General features: G+C 35.8%; 1 protein-coding gene across 15 annotated transcripts in view; it reads left to right on the top strand.

The window, feature by feature from the left end:
• Positions 1-18496, top strand: part of PTPN13 (protein tyrosine phosphatase non-receptor type 13) — a 220208-nt gene that overhangs the window by 40402 nt on the left and 161310 nt on the right. For all 15 annotated transcript variants that reach the window (XM_055297064.2, XM_055297076.2, XM_055297071.2 and 12 more), the window contains exon 2: positions 711-830. In XM_055297064.2, coding sequence (XP_055153039.2) covers positions 716-830 — 115 coding nt within the window. In that variant the 5' untranslated portion in view covers positions 711-715. The remainder of the gene's footprint in view (positions 1-710; positions 831-18496) is intronic.

Below are 18496 nucleotides of genomic sequence, written 5' to 3'. Positions count from 1 at the left end.
CATATATCAAAGCATGTTCACAAGCATAGCCACTTCCCTTGTCATAGCCACCCAAAATGACATTTTTGTTGTTACTATCATTCTTGTGTTACAATAGGGAAACAGAGGTTTAAAGGAAAAGTGACATTCCCAGGGAAAATGGTGAGTTGCCAACAAAGCTGGGTCTGGAAATATTTAATTGCATTTAGTGCAAAATATACAGTTACAGTATATATATTGGAGATAATAGAAATCAACTAAAGAATGGAAGAAATGTGTTCCATCTTATTCCCAACTTCCCCTACCATGGCTGTAGGTTCTCCTCTCTATTTCTCTCTACTTTGATATCTGGGTTGGATAGGATGAAACCTGGAACAGAAATCTGAAAAGCCTTCAGTTCAGTCTGACTGCTTTGGTTTATGATCTGTATTTTGGTGCCTTCTAGTACCCTGGGGTCTCTTCCTTTTTCCATAAAGCAGTCACCACCCCCATTCTCCGGTTCTGTCTCTGAAGTTGACTGTGTTGGGCTAGGGCAAGTGGTTGTTTTGAGGGTTTTTCCCTCCAATTCCTTTACCTTCTATGAGTTTAAGATAACATTTAGATTGGTAGCCATATTGAGAAATTAGGTAGACAGGGGGCTTATAGTCTGTCATCACTGATGTGGAGCTTTTACTACTGCAAGTACAGTTAAGTTGCTGATGCATAGACCATCTGTTACCTTTGTTTCCCAGGTAATATGCACGTGTCACTAGCTGAGGCCCTGGAGGTTCGGGGTGGACCACTTCAGGAGGAAGAAATATGGGCTGTATTAAATCAAAGTGCTGAAAGTCTCCAAGAATTATTCAGAAAAGGTAAGCTGCTGCTGCTGCTGCTGCTGCTGCTGCTGCTGCTGCTGCTGTTGTTGTTTTAGTATCGGGTAGCTAAAAAACAGATACAGGGTCAGATATTAGATTTTTGTTTCATTATTCCTGTGCCTTTGGCAGGGTATGAAAGGAATACTTTCCTTATCTCTTTTAGGGCTGAAAAAGCTCAGCTATTATCTACATTCATTTGAATATCTTCTGTGTGCCCAATATTGCACCAGGCAGCAAAAGTATAACAGTGATTGAAACCAAAACAGTTCCTCTCAGTTTAGAGCTCACAGTTCAATATAGAAAATAGCTATTAATAAAATATTTGGGCCAGGCACGGTGGCTCACACCTCTGGTCCCAGCACTTTGGGAGGCTGAGGTTGGGGGGTCACTTGAGGTCAGGAGGTTGAGACCAGCCTGGCCAACATGATGAAACCCCATCTCTACTAAAAATACAAAATTTAGCCGGTGTAGTGGTGGGCACCTGTAATCCCAGCTACTCGGGAGGCTGAGGCAGGAGAATCACTTGAATGCAGGAGGCGGAGATTGCAGTGAGCCAAGATTATGCCACTGCACTCCAGCCTCGGTGACAGAGTAAGACTCCGTCTCAAAAAATAAATAAATATACACACACACACACACATTTGTACTGTATAAACAAATGTAAAAAATGCAGCCATAACAAGGGCTAAAAGGAGAGATTCAGTGACTCTCTGAGAACTCATAATAGGAGGATTTGACTTGGTCATGGCGCAGAAAAGGAAGGCTCTCCTACACAAGCTAAGACCCAAAAGGAAAGTTAACCAGGTGAGAGGGAGGGGGAAAAAATCTGGCAGAATAATATATGCATCCCTCATACTCTAAATCGGAATGATATAGGGTCAACAAGTATTTTGGTGTTTTCCTATAGAGGAGATCACTTGGTCCAAATGGTTGTGTGGCATTGTGGAGTTAGAAAAGTTAGAATCATCCTTTGGTTGTCCAAAAACATTTGATATCATGCCAGAAGTTGCACATGAAGATGTTGTTTGCCATTCATAGCACCTGACCAAAACTTACTTAGAATAGTAGGTGAAAAAAACCAAGCGTCATCTAAAGAATCAGTCTCAAAAATTGATTTGAATGCATACATCAGGCAGAAAAAAGCCTGACAGAAATAAGTAAGGATTGAGGGTAGTGATAGTTCTGAAAGTGTGGTACGAGCAATATTAGCATCTTTTGAAAACTTGTTAGAAATGCAACAGTAAAACACATATTAGAGACCTACTAAATAAGGAACTCTGGGGGTGCAGCCCAGCAATTTGTGTTTTAACAAGCCCTCAAGGACATTCTGATGCATGCTAAAGTTTGAGAATCATGTATAGGTTAGAGTTGCTAAAGACCAGGAGCCATGGGAACCTTCTGGAAAGATGTGGGGATAACTACTGATTGAGTACAGGAAGGTCTAGAGACAGGGGAAGAGTGTTTGGGGACAGATGGTAAAGCTTTGTTGTTTTTTAATTCAGAGACAGGATTGTGAAAAAACAGTGTTAGGGCCCATGCGTCAGTGCTATAACCTTTATGTTTGATGATCTTTAATTAGAGTTAGGATTAATTTAAAGAAAATTTGTTCATTTGATCTAATATCACTTAACCAAAAATCTGGGTATTTTAAATAAACATTATTTCTTTGTTTGCTTCACTTTATTTTTCAGAAAATTTTCAGAAAATTGGAAAGTATAGACACTCCAGAGTATACAGGATGTAGCTATACTCCAAAGGTGTTATTGAAGGAAAGATATGTTCATGGCATTATTCAGTCAATTAATAATTGTCAATTAGTATTTAAGAAATACCTTCTACTTGTGAGGTATTGTGTGGAAGATCCAAATAAGTAGGTGTCACTTTTGCCCTTAAGGGATTTATTCAGATAAAATACACAACTGCAAATTTACCACTTCAAAACAAAGTGCCAAATGAGTGACACAGACAATAAGTACTACAGATGTTCAGAGAAGGGAGAGAGAATACCTCTTTTTATTATACTAATGGCAGGATTACTGCCCAGGCCATGACTCATAGAATATAAAGCATCTTGCATACTGTAAGTACCTAAGGGTTTTTCCTTGTTTCACATTTCATAATGTTAATAGAGATCAAATGAATATAAAGGTGTTGTCACTGAGAGGCAATTATTGCATAACATATTGGCACATTATAATTAAAAGACTTACCAGATGTATTATAAAATTAATTGTGAGGTAGCTGTGTCTTAAATACTGTCCAATAGGAGCTGGTTAGCATAAGGCCTCCAGTCTGATTCACAGAGTATTATCAGTAATACAGAGAGATTGAATTCGGTTTCTTTGGCAGTTTGAAGATTACCAATTGTTATGATTGCTAATTGGAAATTTCTGTTTATTTGGAGGAAACAAATGCTTATTTGATTTAATTTATCAGAAATTTATGATTTCTCATTCTTTGATTTGATAACACAGTATCTTTTTTGTATATTTGATCACACAATATCTTTTTGTCACAAGTTCTCCTGACTCTTGTAACGAATTGAAATAAAATAATTATTAGTTTTTTTATTTTATGGATGAATGGTGGTTGTCTTAGTTCTCTCGTAGACTCCTTATGCATAACACTGGGAGTGGCGGGGGGAAAATAGCAGGTAAAGTATAATGGTGTCCAAGAAGTTTATGTGTTTTTTTAAAATGCTTTCTTGTCAATGACTTTTCCCCCTTATCATCTTGAACTTGTACGTTGTTCCTGTTTCTTTTTCAGAATATGAGTGCAAGCATGCTATTGACATTCCTATAAGAGGGGGCTGGAAATAAGCATTTCTACTGGGGTATTATTGAGCAAAAGCCAAGAAAATTATCTGTTTCTTCATATTTTTGAGCCTCCCAGCAATCGAAGGCTTTCCATTTTTAAAAGCAAAATTGCTATGGTTATTATTCATAGGATAATGATACCTAAGCATGGCCTTGTTGAAAGACACCATCTTCAAATGAACTTCTCTTCAGAGGAGGGAAAATATAAAACTTTTAATAATCATGCAATTCTAACATGTAGATGAAGGTGATGATGAAAGGTGGTTCCCCTTTTGGTGTAAGTTTCTTAGTTTTGTTGCCTCGTGGTTACTAAAACGTACAATCTGTATGACTACCCTGAGAAATCATAAGATAGTATTTTTTGAGATTTTCTTGTGATCTTACACATGATCTATCTTTGTAAATATTCTGTAGTCGTTTGAAAAGAATTGTACTGTCTATTCCTAGGCTATAGCTTAAGCTCGTGAATGTTTGTGTTTACAATTTTTTTAAACTTTATTAGTCTATTCTTCATCTGTCAAATTCCTAGGGATAGTCAAAACTTCCCACTATGATTATGTTTTTGTCTGTCTTCTTCTGTAGTTACATTTTTTCACAATTTTGTGTGATACATGTGATGTCTAATGACTAATATAAATGGACAAGATATTTTATTAATATAAAGTTGTTTTCTACAAGTCATTGCAATAAATTCTGTTATCTGCTCTTAATATTGCCACCTTTGCTTCATTTTTGTTGACACTTACCTACCTTTCCTATCTTTAGTATAGCTTTCCTCCTTCCTTTATTTTCACATCCTTTATGCTGTAATTTAGGTACTTTTTGTGAATGGTAGATAGCTAGATTTTTATTTTTACCTAGCTGAGGAGTTGCTGTTCTTTACTTAGGAAGTTAATTGTAGTTATTGAAATAAAAGTTCTGGGGAAATTTTACTAAGAATCTTCCTGTGTTACGATTTCCCAGTTGTATGCCTTTCAGTTCATCTTTTCTTTTCTTCTTCTTCTTTTTTTTTTGAGATGGAGTCTCACTCTGTCACTCAGGCTGGAGTGCAGTGGTGCAATCTCGGCTCACTGCAACCTCCACCTCCCGGGCTCAAGCAATTTTCGTGTTTCAGCCTCCTGAGTAGCTGGGATTACAGGCGTGTGCCACCACACCCGGCTAATTTTTTTGTATTTTTTGTAGAGATGGGGTTTCACCATGTTGGCCTGGCTGGTCTTGAACTCCTGACCTCAGGTGATCCACCCACCTCCGTCTCTCAAAGTGCTGGAATTACAAGCATGAGCCACTGCGCCTGGCCCACTTCATCTTTTTAACTGATTGGTAATCCTAGCTTATGTCAGAAAAACATATACATTTAAGATTTTAGCTTTTATATCCTGGATGAATTCATGTAGGAGCTCAGTGTTCCTACATAATAAAAAAAATGCTATTCTCCTGCTCTTTATGAATAATCTTTAGAAGTGAGGTTATTGCTACCTTGGAAAACTTAGCTTACAACTGTAGTAGTTGTCCAAAACAGTAAATTTTTTTGTTATGGAACTGTTGCTCTCTGCAGAAAACAGCTCTTTTGAATCTTGAGGTTTTAGGGTGTTAGACTGATTGATTAGTCAGAGGAAGAGACTCAATTTCCCTCACTTAGGCAAGGATATAAATCCCTTTATAAGTAGTCACTTCTGGTTCCCTGTTTAATAAATAAAAGAATAATTAATGAAATGAGGAATTTCAATAAACAGTTAAAAAGATAATAGAATAAAGCATTTGATAAAGAGAAATATTAAAAACAAGCCAGGTTCATTGCCTACATTAAAAAGTTCCAAGAGATACCAACAAGTGTCCTGCGAAAATTGAAAGACCACGTTGTGTTTCTTATATTCTTTGAAAGACAAATTTGGATCAGATTGTAGAGAACAGAGCATATATAATTATTTGACTGTATTTCATTTTTATAGTCTTGTTATAAATGAAAATGACAAATTACAATAGAAAGCTAAGACAAATATCAAATTTCACTCCTAAAAAAGTGCTTAAAATTAGTTTATAGATAACTTTAAAAAGTCTTATTAGGGAATAAATCTGTTAAATAATATCAGCAAAATTTAGTGAATATTACATTCTATTTTTATACACTTACTTTTATTGCATAAATACTTTCAGGAAAATTCTCTTGCTACTAAAAGAAAAAAGTGTGTATAAGGAATACCTACATATACTCAGAATCACACACATTTATTTATGGAATCAAACTCTTAGAGCTGAAAATATTTTAATCTGTTCGGTCTAATCATTTTAGAGATAAGGAAACAGCCCAGTTTAAATGACTTATAGGAGTTAATATTGGCAGAGCAGAAATAATGTAACTATTTTACAGCAAATCATTATTAATTTACACCTATTTAGAGCTATAAAATCACTTCATGTGTACATAACAATAAAGTTTAAAAATTGATAACACTCTTATCAATACAGCAACAGGAGGTTTACAAAAACAGTATCAGATGACATGATTTCAGATTCTATAGTTATTTAAAAAAATAATAAGGGAAAATGATGAACAAAGTTGTTGAAGTATTCAACAACTTACATGAAATGGACATCTTAAAAGACACAAACTACCAAAGCTCACTCAAGAAAAAAATAGACAACCTGAATTGTCCTATATCTATTAAGATGATTGATTTTTTTTTCTTTTTGGAGACAGAGTCTCACTCTGCCACTCAGGCTGCAGTGCAGTGGCGTGATCTTGGCTCACTGTAACCTCTGCTTCCCAGGTTCAAGCTATTCTCCTGCCTCAGCCTCCCAAGTAGCTGGGACTACAGGTGTGTGCCACCACGCTCGGCTAAATTTTTTTTTGTATTTTTAGTAGAGACGGAATTTCGCCATGTTGGCCAGGCTGGTCTTGAACTTCTGCCATCAAATGACCCGCTTGCGTCAGCCTCGCAAAGTGTTAGGATTACAGGCGTGAGCCACCACACCTGGCCAAGATGGTTTAATTTATAGTTTAAAATACCCCACAAAGAAAATTCCAGGCCCATGTTGTTTCACTAGGGAATTCTACTAAAAATAAAAGGAAGAAATAATAGCACTTCTATACAAACACTAATAGAACATTGAAGAGAAGAGTGTATTTCCCAACTCATTCATTCTATGAGGGCAGCATTACTATGATTTCAAAGTCAGACAAATACATTAGAGAAAAACTACAAACCAATATGTCTTATGAACATAGATGCAGAAATTCTTAAGAAAACTTTAATTAATTGAATCCAACAATATATAAAAATGATAGCACATCATGATCAAATGGATCCTAGGAATGCAAGATTGGTTGAACATCACAAATCAATCAATATAATTGACCATAGTAACGACTAAAAAAAGAAAACTGTATTATCTTTTTAATAGATGGAGAAAAAACATTTGGTAACATCTAATATCCATTTCAATCTTAAAAAGCTCTCAACTCAGCGCCGGGCTTGGCAGCTCACACCTGTAATCCCAGCACTTTGGGAGGCCAAGGCAGGAGGGACTGCTTGAGTTCAGGAGTTCATGACCAGCCTGCGAAACATGGTGAAACCTCGTCTCTACAAAAAATACAAAAATTAGTCAGGCATGGTGACATATACCTGTAGTCCCAGCTATTCACAAGGATGGCTTGAGCCCAGGAGGTTGCAGTGAGCCAAGATAGCACCACTGCACTCCACCCTGGGCAACAGAGTGAGGCCCTGTCTCCAAAAACAAACAAACAAACAAACAAACTCTCATCTAGGAATAGAAAGGAACTACCTCAACCTAATAACAGGTATCTACACATCATACTTACTGGTAAAACATTGACTCTTCCCTTAAGATCAGGAATAGGTCAAGGATATCTGCTGTCATTACTTACATTGAACATTGTATTCTAAGTTCTAACTAGTGCAAATAAAATAAGACAAATAAAAGGCATCCAGATTAGAAAAAAGTAAAACTGTATGTATTTGAATATGATATGTTCTATATAGAAAATCTGATAGAATCCAGAAAAGCCACTTGAACTCGTAGATGTTTAACAAGTTGAACGATACAAGATCAATATGCAAAAAACAACTCTTTTACCATTTAGAAATGATAAAAAAAAGTAAAATACGGAATACAAAATTTAACAATATGAAAAAATTAGGAATAAACCTGACAAAAGATATGAAGGCCTATGAAACAAAAAGTAAAACACAGCGCTGAGAGAAATTAAAGAACACCTAAGTAGATAGCTATGGTGTGTTCCTGTATCGAAAGACTCAGTATTGTTCAGATGTCAGTTTTCTCTAAATTGATCTCTAGATTCAGTGAAATTCCAACAGGCTATTTTTTTTTGTAGAAAATGACAAGTGGATTGTAAAATTCATGTGGAAATTCAGTGGACTTAGAGTAGCCAAAACAACTTTGAAAAAAGAACAATGTTTGAGGACTCTCACTACCTGATCTCAAGATTTATTATAAAGCTACAGTAATCAAAATAAACAACTAGATCAATTGAACATAATAGCGTCCAGAAATAAATCCACACCTATATGGTCGATTGATTTTCAAGAAAGAAAGATGCCCTTTTCAATGAATGGTGCTGTAATAATTGGATATCCATATACCAAAAATTAAAGTTCTTAAAAAAAATGAGACAGTAGTTGTGTCCCTGAGTTAGGCAGAGATATCTTAAATAAGACAAATGTGTGATCCATAAAAGAAAAAAAAAGACACAGTGGACTTCATCAGAATTAAAAACATCCACTCTTCTAAACGTATTATTAAGAGAATGAAAGGAAAAGACCTACACTGGGAGAAAATATTTGCAATTTTTTTTTTTTTATGACAGAATCTCCCTCTGTTGCCCAGGCTGGAGAACAGTGGTGAGATCTCAGCTCACTGCAACCTCCTGCATCCCAGGTTCAAGGGATCCTCCCACCTCAGCCTCTCAAGTAGCTGGGATCACAGGAGTGTGCCACCATACCAGGCTATTTTCTCATATTTTAGTAAAGACAGGATTTTGCCATCTTGGCCAGGCTGGTCTGAAACTCCTGGCCTCAAATCATCGGCCCGCCGCAGCCTCCCAAAGTGCTGGGATTACAGGCATGAGCCACTGTGCCCAGCCAGCAACTGGAAGTTTCATAGACTGCTAGTGAAAATGTAAAATGATACAGCTTTATATTTGGGAAACTGACAGTTTCTTTAAAAGTTAAATATACCTGCCATATACACTCCTAGTTACTTACTTAAAAAAGATGAAACTGTATGTCCATACAAAGACTTGTACATGAATGTTCATAGCACATTTCTTTGTAGTAACCAAAAGCTGGAAAAAATACAAATGTCTATCAACAAGTGAATAGTTAAACAAATTGTGATATATTCATATAGTGAAATGCTACACATCAGTAAAAAGGAGTGAACTATTGATACATGCAACAACAACGATTAATCTCAAAATAATTATGTGAAGTGAAGAAAGTCAGACAAAAAATAGTACATTCTATATGATTCTAATCTAAAATTCTAAAGCATACAAACTAAGCTGTAGTGAGTGACAAAGCAGATCAGTGGTTGTTTAGGGATGAGAGATGATGATGGGGATGAAGCAGGGAATTATAAAAGAGCACGAGGAAACTTTTAGAGGTGATGGATATATTAATTATCTTGATTTGATTGCCATAATAGTTTCACAGGCATATTCATATGTAGAACATCAAATTGTACTCTTTTAGTATGTGCAATTATTGTATGTCAGTTATTCCCTAACAAATCTGCTTAACGAAAAGGAATATCAAACATTTTTTCAAAAACTGTTTAAATTTAGAGCTTGATATTTTTTCTTACTAATTTTAAGCTGTGTGTTTAAAAGAAAAATGTTTTTCAGTCAAATGCTGTACCTGACTTTTTTGAGCCACATGTTCATTTTTCTCTTTGTAGATCATCAGGAGTAGACTACCCACCTTTAAAAAATAACATATGATAATTTTCTAATAAGTATAAATTAGTTTATTGAATTTAGTTTTTAAAATGACTAAAAACATTTTTTAAAACGAGAAAAATTCAGAATACTGAAAACGTTAAAAGTAGGCAATGTTATGGGATTGTGTTCCTCAAAAATTCATGAAGTCCTAACTCCTAATACCTCCAAATAGGACTGTATCAAAGATAGGGTTTTCAAAGGGCTTATAATGTTAAAATACGGTTATTAAGGTGGGGCCTAATCCAATATGACTAGTGTCCTTATAAGAAGAGGAAATTAGGACGTAAACACATACAGAAGGAAAACTATGAGAAGACATAGAGAGAAAATGGCCGTCTATAAGCCAAGAAGAGAGTACTCAGAAGAAACCAACCCTGCCAGCACCTTGATTTTGCACTTTTACAAAAGTACAGAATTGTGAGAAAATAAATTTCTCTAACTTAAGCCATCCATTCTGTGGTACTTTGTTATAGCAGCCCCCAAAAATGAATACAGGAAGAATGAAAAAAAAATTAATAAAACATCTCGAAATAAAATATATGGTGACTAAATTAAAAATCTCAATGGAGATCTTCAACAGATTAAACAATATCATTTTTATTTTTAATTATTATGCCTATATACTAGTTATTTTTGAGGTACATGTGATATTTTGAAAAAAGCATACTATGTGTAATGGTCAAGTCAGGGTAGCTGGGGTATTCATCACCTCAAGCATTTATCGTTTCTTTATGTTAAGAACATTCAAATTCTACTCTTTTAGTTATTCTGAAATATGCAATAAATTGTTAATTGTAGTTGCCCTATTGTGCTACTGAACATTACATCTTATTTTTTCTACCTAAGTGTATTTTTATACCCATTAACCATCCTCTCTTTATCCTCCCTCCCTACTATCTTTCCCAGCTTCTGGTAACCATCATTCTACTCTCTATTCCATGAGTTCAATTTTATTTTTGAAGCTCCTGCCTATGAGTGAGAACATGTGAAATTTGTCTTTCTGTACCTGACTTGTTTCACTTAACATAATGTCCTCCAGTTCCATCCATGTTGTTGCAAATGAAATGATTTTATTCTTTTAATATGGCTGAATAATATCTGTTGTGTATATATGCCACATTTTCTTTACCCATTCGTCTGTTGGTAGATACTTGAGATGATTCCATAACTTGGCTGTGGTGAATAGTGCTGCCATAAACATAGGAGTGAAGATATCTCTTTGATACACTGATTTCCTTTGTTTTGGATAGATACCTAGCAGTGGGATTGCTGAATCATATGGTAGTTCCATTTTTATTTTTTTTTTGAGGAACCTCCATACTATTCTCCATAGTGGCTGTAGTAATTTACATTCCCACCAACAGTATACAAGGGTTCCCCTTTCTTCTTATCCTCACCAACATTTATTATTGCCTTTCTTTTTTATACAAGTCATTTTAACTAGGGTGAGATGATATTTCATTGTAGCTTTAAATTTATCTGACAATTAGTGATTTTGAGCATTTTTTATATACTTCTTGGCCGTTTGTATGTCTTCCTTTGAGAAATGTCTGTTCAGATCCTTTGCCCGCTTTTTAATGGGATTATTTATTTTTTTCCTCTTAAGTTGTTTGTGTTCCTTATATATTCTGGTTATTAATCCATCAGATGGATAGTTCACAAATATTTCTCCCATTCTGTGGGTTGTCTTTTTGTTGTTGCCTTTCCTATGCAGAAGCTTTTTAGCTTGATGTGATCCTATTTGTTCAATTTTGCTGTGAACAATAATGGTTTGGTTGCCTGTACTTCTGAGATCTTACGCAAGAAATCTTTGTGCACACCAGTGACCTAGGGTTTTTCCCCAATGTTTTTTCCTAGTAGTTTCATTGTTCCAGGTCTTAGATTTAAGTCTTTAATCTATTTTGATTTGATTTTTGTATAAGGCAAGAGATAGGGGTCTATCTTCATCTTCGACATATGGATATTAAGTTTTCCCAGCATCATTTATTGAAGAGACTGTCCTTTCTCCAATATATGTTCCTGGCACCTTAGTCAAAAGTGAGTTTACTGTGAATGTACAAATTTATTTCTGGGTTCTCTATTCTTTTTCCTTTGTCTATATGTCTGTTTCTATGCTAGTACCATGCTGTTTTGGTATCTATAGCTTTGTATTATAATTTGAAGTCAGGTAATGTGATGCTTCCAGCTTTGTTCCTCTTGCTCAAGATTGCTCTGGCTATTCTGGGTCTTTTGTGACTCCATGTAAATTTTAAGATTTTGTTCTATTTCTGTGAAGAATTTCATTGATATTCTGATAGTGATTGTATTGAATCTATAGATTGCTTTAGACATGCATCATGTCTGAACATGTGTCATATCTAAATGCATGTCAACTACAGACATGGGTCATGCTTGGATAATTTTTATTTAAACATTTAAGCAATATTGATTAGTCCAATCCATGAACATGGAATATCTTTCCATTTTTGTGTGTCCTCTTCAACCTATTTTCATCAGTGTTTTGTTTTGTTTTGTTTTGTTTTGTTTTGTTTTGTTTTGTGGTGGAGTCTTGCTCTCCCACCCAGGCTGGAGTCCAGTGGCATAATCTTGGCTCACTGCAGCCTCTGTCTCCCAGGTTCAAGTGATTCTCCCTGCCTCAGCCTTCCAAGTAGCTGGGATTACAGGTGCCCACCACCACACCCGGATAATTTTTATGTTTTTAGTAGAGATGGGCTTCTGCCATATTGGCCAGGCTGGTCTTGAACTCCTGACCTCAGGTGATCTGCCTGCCTCATCCTCCCAAAGTGCTGGGATTACAGGCATGAGCCACCATGTCTGGCCTTCATCACTGTTTTATAGGGTTGTGTTTTTGTTTTTTCGTTTCAAGATGGGGTCTCACTCTGTCACCCAGGTTGGAGTGCAGTGGCATGATCATGGCTCACTGCAGCCTCTGCCTCCTAGGCTCAAGTGATCCTCCCACCTCAGCCTCCCAAAGAGCTGGGATTACAGACATGTGTCATGCTTGGCTAATTTTTATATTTGTTTGCAGAGAAGGGGTTTCACCATGTTGCCCAGGCTATCCACCTGCCTCAGACTATCCACCTGCCTCAGCCTCCTAAAGGGCTGGAATTATAGGCATAAGTCATTGCACCCAGCCTGTTTTATAGTTTTAATTGTAGAGATCTTCTACTTCCTTGGTTAAGTTTATTCCTAGGTATTTTATTTTATTTGTAGTGCTTGTAAATGGAATTACTTTCTTGATTTCTTTGTCATATTGTTTACTATAGGTATAGAAATTCTACTGATTTTTGTATGTTGATTTTTGTATCCCTTAACTTTACTGAATTTATCAGTTCCAAAAGTTTTCTGGTAGAGTGTTTAGGTTTTTCTAAATATAAGATCATATCATTTGCTAATAAGAATAATTTGACTTCTTTTCCAATTTGGATGTCCTTTATTATTTCTCTCATCTAATTGCTCTGGCTAGAACTTCTAGTTTTATTTTGAATAAAAGTGGAAGTAGGCATCCTTATCTTGTTACAGATCTTAGAGGAAAAGCTTTCAGTTTTTCCCCATTCAGTATAATACTAGCTGTAGGTTTGTCATATATGGCCTTGACCATGTTGAGGTATGTTCCTTCTATACTGTTTGTCGAGTTTTTATCATGAAGAGATGTTGAATTTTATTGAATGCTTTTACAGCATGTATTGAAATGATCATATGGTTTTTGTCTTTTATTCTGTTGATATGATATCTCCCATTTATTGATTTGCCCATGTTGAACTATCCTTCCATTCCTGGGATGAATCCCACTTGAACATAATGAATGATCTTTTTACTGTATTGTTTAATTCAGATTGCTAGTATTTTGTTGAGGATTTTTGCATTTCTATTTATCAGTAATATTGGCCTGTAGTGAGTTAGTTTGTTTCCTTCCCTCCCTCCCTCTCTCCCTCCCTCCCTTTCTTCCTTCCTTCCTTCCTGATGTATTTTTGTCTGGTTTTAATATCAGGGTAATACTGGCTTCAGAAAATGAGTTTGGAAGTATTTGCATCTCCTTGATTTATTGGAATCATTTGAGTAGAGTTGGTATTACTTTTTTAAATGTTTAGTAGAATTCAGCAGTGAAGCCATCAGGTCCTGGGCTTTTCTTTGATGGGAGACTTTTTATTAAAGCTCTTATCTCATTACTTGTTATTGGTCTGTTGTTATTTGGATTTCTTCATGGTTCGGTCTTGGTTGGGTGTATGTTTCTAGGAATTGATCCATTTCTTCTAGGTTTTCCAATTTATTGGGATATTGTTTCTCCTAATAGTCTCTAATGATCCTTTGAATTTCTGTGATATCAGTTGTACTGTCCCCTTTTTCATCTCTGCTTTTATTTAATTGGGTCTTGTCTCTTTTTTTTCTTACCTTGGCTAAAAGTTTGTCAATTTTGTTTATCTTTTCAGAAAACCAGTTAGGCAGATGCAGTGGCACACATCTGTAGTCCAAGCTACACAGGAGGCTGAGGCAGGATAATTGGATCAGCTGAGACTACGAGTTTGAGGCTTCAGTGCACTATGATCACACCTGTGAATAGCCACTGTATTCTAGCCTGGGCAACATAGTGATGGACCATCTGTTAAAAACAAAAAACAAAAAAATCCAGTTTTTTTGTTTGGTTGATCTTTTGTATTTTTTAAATTTTTAATTCTTTTTGCTCTGATCTTTCTTCTACTAATTTTGGGTTTGGTTTGTTATTGCTTTCTCTTTAAAAGTTATTTTAGTTATTATTTTTGATGGGTTTTTCTTTTAGTCTACTAAAATATGCATGATTTATATACAACAATTACAGTGTTATTCTGTATTTTTGTGTACTTATTATTACTAGTGAATTTTATTCTGTCAGATGATTTCTTGTTGCTCATAAACATTCTTCCAGATTGAAGACCTCTCTTTAGCATTTTTTGTAAGACACATCTAGTGCTACAAAATCCATCAGCTTTTGTTTGTCTGGGAAAGTCTTTATCTCTCCTTCATGTTTGAAGGATAATTTTGCTGGATATAATATTCTAGGTTGGAACAGTTTTTTCCTTCAGCATTTTGAATGGGTCATTCCATTTCCTCCTGGCCTGTGAGGTGTCCAGTAGGAATTCTGCTGTCAGAAATGTCAGAGCTCCTTTATATGTTATTTGTATATTTTCTCTTGTTGCTTTTAGGATCCTTTCTTTATCCTTCTCCTTTGAGTTTGATTATTATATACCTTGAGGTAGTTTTATTTGGGTTAAATCTTCTTGGTGTTCTGTGATCTTTTCGTACTTGGATATTCATACTGTAGGTTTGAAAAGTTCTCTGTTATTAAACTTTCTATTGCACTCTCTCTCTTTACATCCTCTTTAAGGCCAATAATTCTTAGATTTGCCCTTTTGAGGTTATTTTCCAGATCCTGTAGCCATGCTTTATTCTTTTTTATTCTTTCTTATTTTTCCCCTGACTGTGTATTTCCATATAGCCTGTTGTTGAGGTCATCAGTTTTTCCTTCTGCTTGATCAGGTCTGCTGTTGAGATTCTCTGATGCATTTTTCAGTTTGTCATTTGAATTTTTCAGTTCCAGAATTTCTGCTTGATTTTTAAAACTTTAATCTCTTAGTTAAATTTCTCTGATAGAATTCTGAATTCCTTCTCTTGTTTTCTTGATGTTCATTGAGTTTCCTCCAGACAGCTATTTTGAATTTCCTATCTGAAAGGAATACCTTCATCACTCCAAGATTGGTCACTAGTACCTTATTTAGTCCATTTGGTGAAGTCGTGTTTCCTTGTGTGTCCCTGATGCTTTCGGATGTTCATTGATGTCTGGGCATTGAAGAGTTAGGTATTTATTACAATCTTTGCAGTCTAGTCTTGTTTATACCCAACTTTCTTGACAAGGCTTTCCATGAATTCAAAGGGGATTGAGTATTGTGATCTAAGCCTGCAATTACTGCAGCCATTTCAGCCCTAGGGGGCGCCCTAAGCCCCAGAGCACTGCAACTCTTTTTTTTTTTTTTTTTTTTTTTGCTATTGTGTTTATTGTTTTTTATTAACCAATCACAGAAAAACATGCACCTAATATTCAACTTGAAAGTCCAACTCACAACTCATGATTCAAAAAGCAGAAATTTCAAACCATTGTTTTCGGAAGTCCGTAATGTAAAATACTCCAAACATAAATTCAACATTGCGTGCAACAACTGACCATTTGCTTAAAAAGAAGTGATCACAGTGTTTACATATTTAAAAATAGAAACGTTTATTTGTATTATTTTTTAAAAAACTAAGAAGAAATACAACTTCAGAAAATCTTTTCCAGAATAAATATTTCTAGAAAATTGAAAAGTAACTAAAGACATTGAAAAGCAGAGCTTTATTAAGAAACATCTGTGGTGCAGATATGAATATTTAACTTAAAGCTGTGATGTGTACCTAAACTTCAATGCATAAAACGTAAAGTTTAACATATCAAAACTGCAGGATTTTTAGCTTTGGATCATCTTAAAACTATAAGATAGCTCTTACCACATTTAAAGCAGTGTGTAGAGGGAAACTTATAGCACTAAATGCCCACAAGAGAAAGCAGGAAAGATCTAAAATTGACATCCTAACATCACAATTAAAAGAACTAGAGAAGCAAGAGCAAACACATTCAAAAGCTAGCAGAAGGCAAGAAATAACTAAGACCAGAGCAGAACTGAAGGAGATAGACACACAAAAAACCCTTCAAAAAAATCAGTGAATCCAGGAGCTGGTTTTTTGAAAAAATCAACAAAATTGATAGACTGCTAGCAAGACTAATAAAGAAGAAAAGAGAGAAGAATCAAATAGATGCAATAAAAAATGATAAAGGGGATATCACCACCGATCCCACAGAAATACAAACTACCATCAGAGAGTACTATAAATTTCCCTCTACACACTGCTTTAAATGTGTCCCAGAGATTCTGGTATGTTGTGTCTTTGTTCTCAGTGGTTTCAAAGAACATCTTTATTTCTGCCTTCATTTTGTTATGTACCCAGTAGTCATTCAGGAGCAGGTTGTTCAGTTTCCATGTAGTTGAGCAGTTTTCAGTGAGTTTCTTAATCCTGAGTTCTAGTTTGATTGCACTGTGGTCTGAGAGACAGTTTGTTATAATTTCTGTTCTTTTACATTTGCTGAGGAGAGCTTTACTTCCAACTATGTGGTCAATTTTGGAATAAGTGTGACGTAGTGCTGAGAAGAATGTATATTCTGTTGATTTGGGGTGGAGAGTTCTATAGATGTCTATTAGGTCCACTTGGTGCAGAGCTGAGTTCAATTCCTGGGTATCCTTGTTAACTTTCTGTCTCATTGATCTGTCTAATGTTGACAGTGGGGTGTTAAAGTCTCCCATTATTATTGTGTGGGAGTCTAATTCTCTTTGTAGGTCTCTAAGGACTTGCTTTATGAATCTGAGTGCTCCTGTATTGGGTGCATATATATTTAGGATAGTTAGCTCTTCTTGTTGAATTGATCCCTTTACCATTATGTAATGGCCTTCTTTGTCTCTTTTGATCTTTGTTAGTTTAAAGTCTGTTTTATCAGAGACTAGGATTGCAACCCCTGCCTTTTTTTGTTTTCCATTTGCTTGATAGATCTTCCTCCATCTCTTTATTTTGAGCCTATGTGTGTCTCTGCACGTGAGGTGGGTCTCCTGGATACAGCACACTGATGGGTCTTGACTCTTTATCCAATTTGCCAGTCTGTGTCTTTTAATTGGAGCATTTAGTCCATTTACATTTAAGGTTAATATTGTTATGTGTGAATTTGATCCTGTCATTATGATGTTAGCTAGTTATTTTGCTCGTTAGTTGATGCAGTTTCTTCCTAGCCTTGATAGTCTTTACAGTTTGGCATGTTTTTGCAGTGGCTAGTACCGGTTGTTCTTTTCCATGTTTGGTGCTTCCTTCAGGAGTTCTTGTAGGGCAGGTCTGGTGGTGGCAAAAATCTCTCAGCATTTGCTTGTCTGTAAAGGATTTTATTTCTCCTTCACTTATGAAGCTTAGTTTGGCTGGATATGAAATTCTGGGTTGAAAATTTTTTTCTTTAAGCATGTTGAATATTGGCCCCCACTCTCTTCTGGCTTGTAGAGTTTCTGCCGAGAGATCAGCTGTTAGTCTGATGGGCTTCCCTTTGTGGGTAACCCAACCTTTCTCTCTGGCTGCCCTTAACATTTTTTCCTTCATTTCAACTTTGGTGAATCTGACAATTATGTGTCTTGGAGTGTTCTTCTCGAGGAGTATCTTTATGGCGTTCTCTGTATTTCCTGAATTTGAATGTTGGCCTGCCTTGCTAGGTTGGGGAAGTTCTCCTGGATAATATCCTGCAGAATGTTTTCCAACTTGGTTCCATTCTCCCTGTCACTTTCAGGTACACCAATCAAATGTACATTTGGTATTTTCACATAGTCCCATATTTCTTGGCAGCTTTGTTCGTTTCTTTTTACTCTTTTTTCTCTTAACTTCTCTTCTCACTTCTTTTCATTTATTTGATCTTCAGTCACTGATACCCTTTCTTCCAGTTGATCTAATCAGCTACTGAAGCTTGTGCATGCATCACGTAGTTCTTGTGCCATGGTTTTCAGCTCCATCAGGTCATTTAAGGACTTCTCTACCCTGGTTATTCTAGTTAGCCATCCGTCTAATCTTTTTTCAAGGTTTTTAGCTTCTTTGCGATGAGTTCCAACTTCCTCCTTTAGCTCAGAGAAGTTTGATCATCTGAAGCCTTCTTCTCTCAACTCATCAAAGTCATTCTCCATCCAGCTTTGTTCCGTCGCTGGCAAGGAGCTGCATTCCTTTGGAGGAGGAGAGGCACTCTGGTTTTTAAATTTTTCAGCTTTTCTGCTCTGTTTTAT

This window comes from Symphalangus syndactylus, chromosome 10 (genome assembly GCF_028878055.3).
Source record: "Symphalangus syndactylus isolate Jambi chromosome 10, NHGRI_mSymSyn1-v2.1_pri, whole genome shotgun sequence".
Classification (NCBI taxonomy): domain Eukaryota; kingdom Metazoa; phylum Chordata; class Mammalia; order Primates; family Hylobatidae; genus Symphalangus; species Symphalangus syndactylus.
The sequence above is the reverse complement of the archived record's forward strand: the minus strand, read 5'-3'. Positions and strand labels throughout refer to the sequence as shown.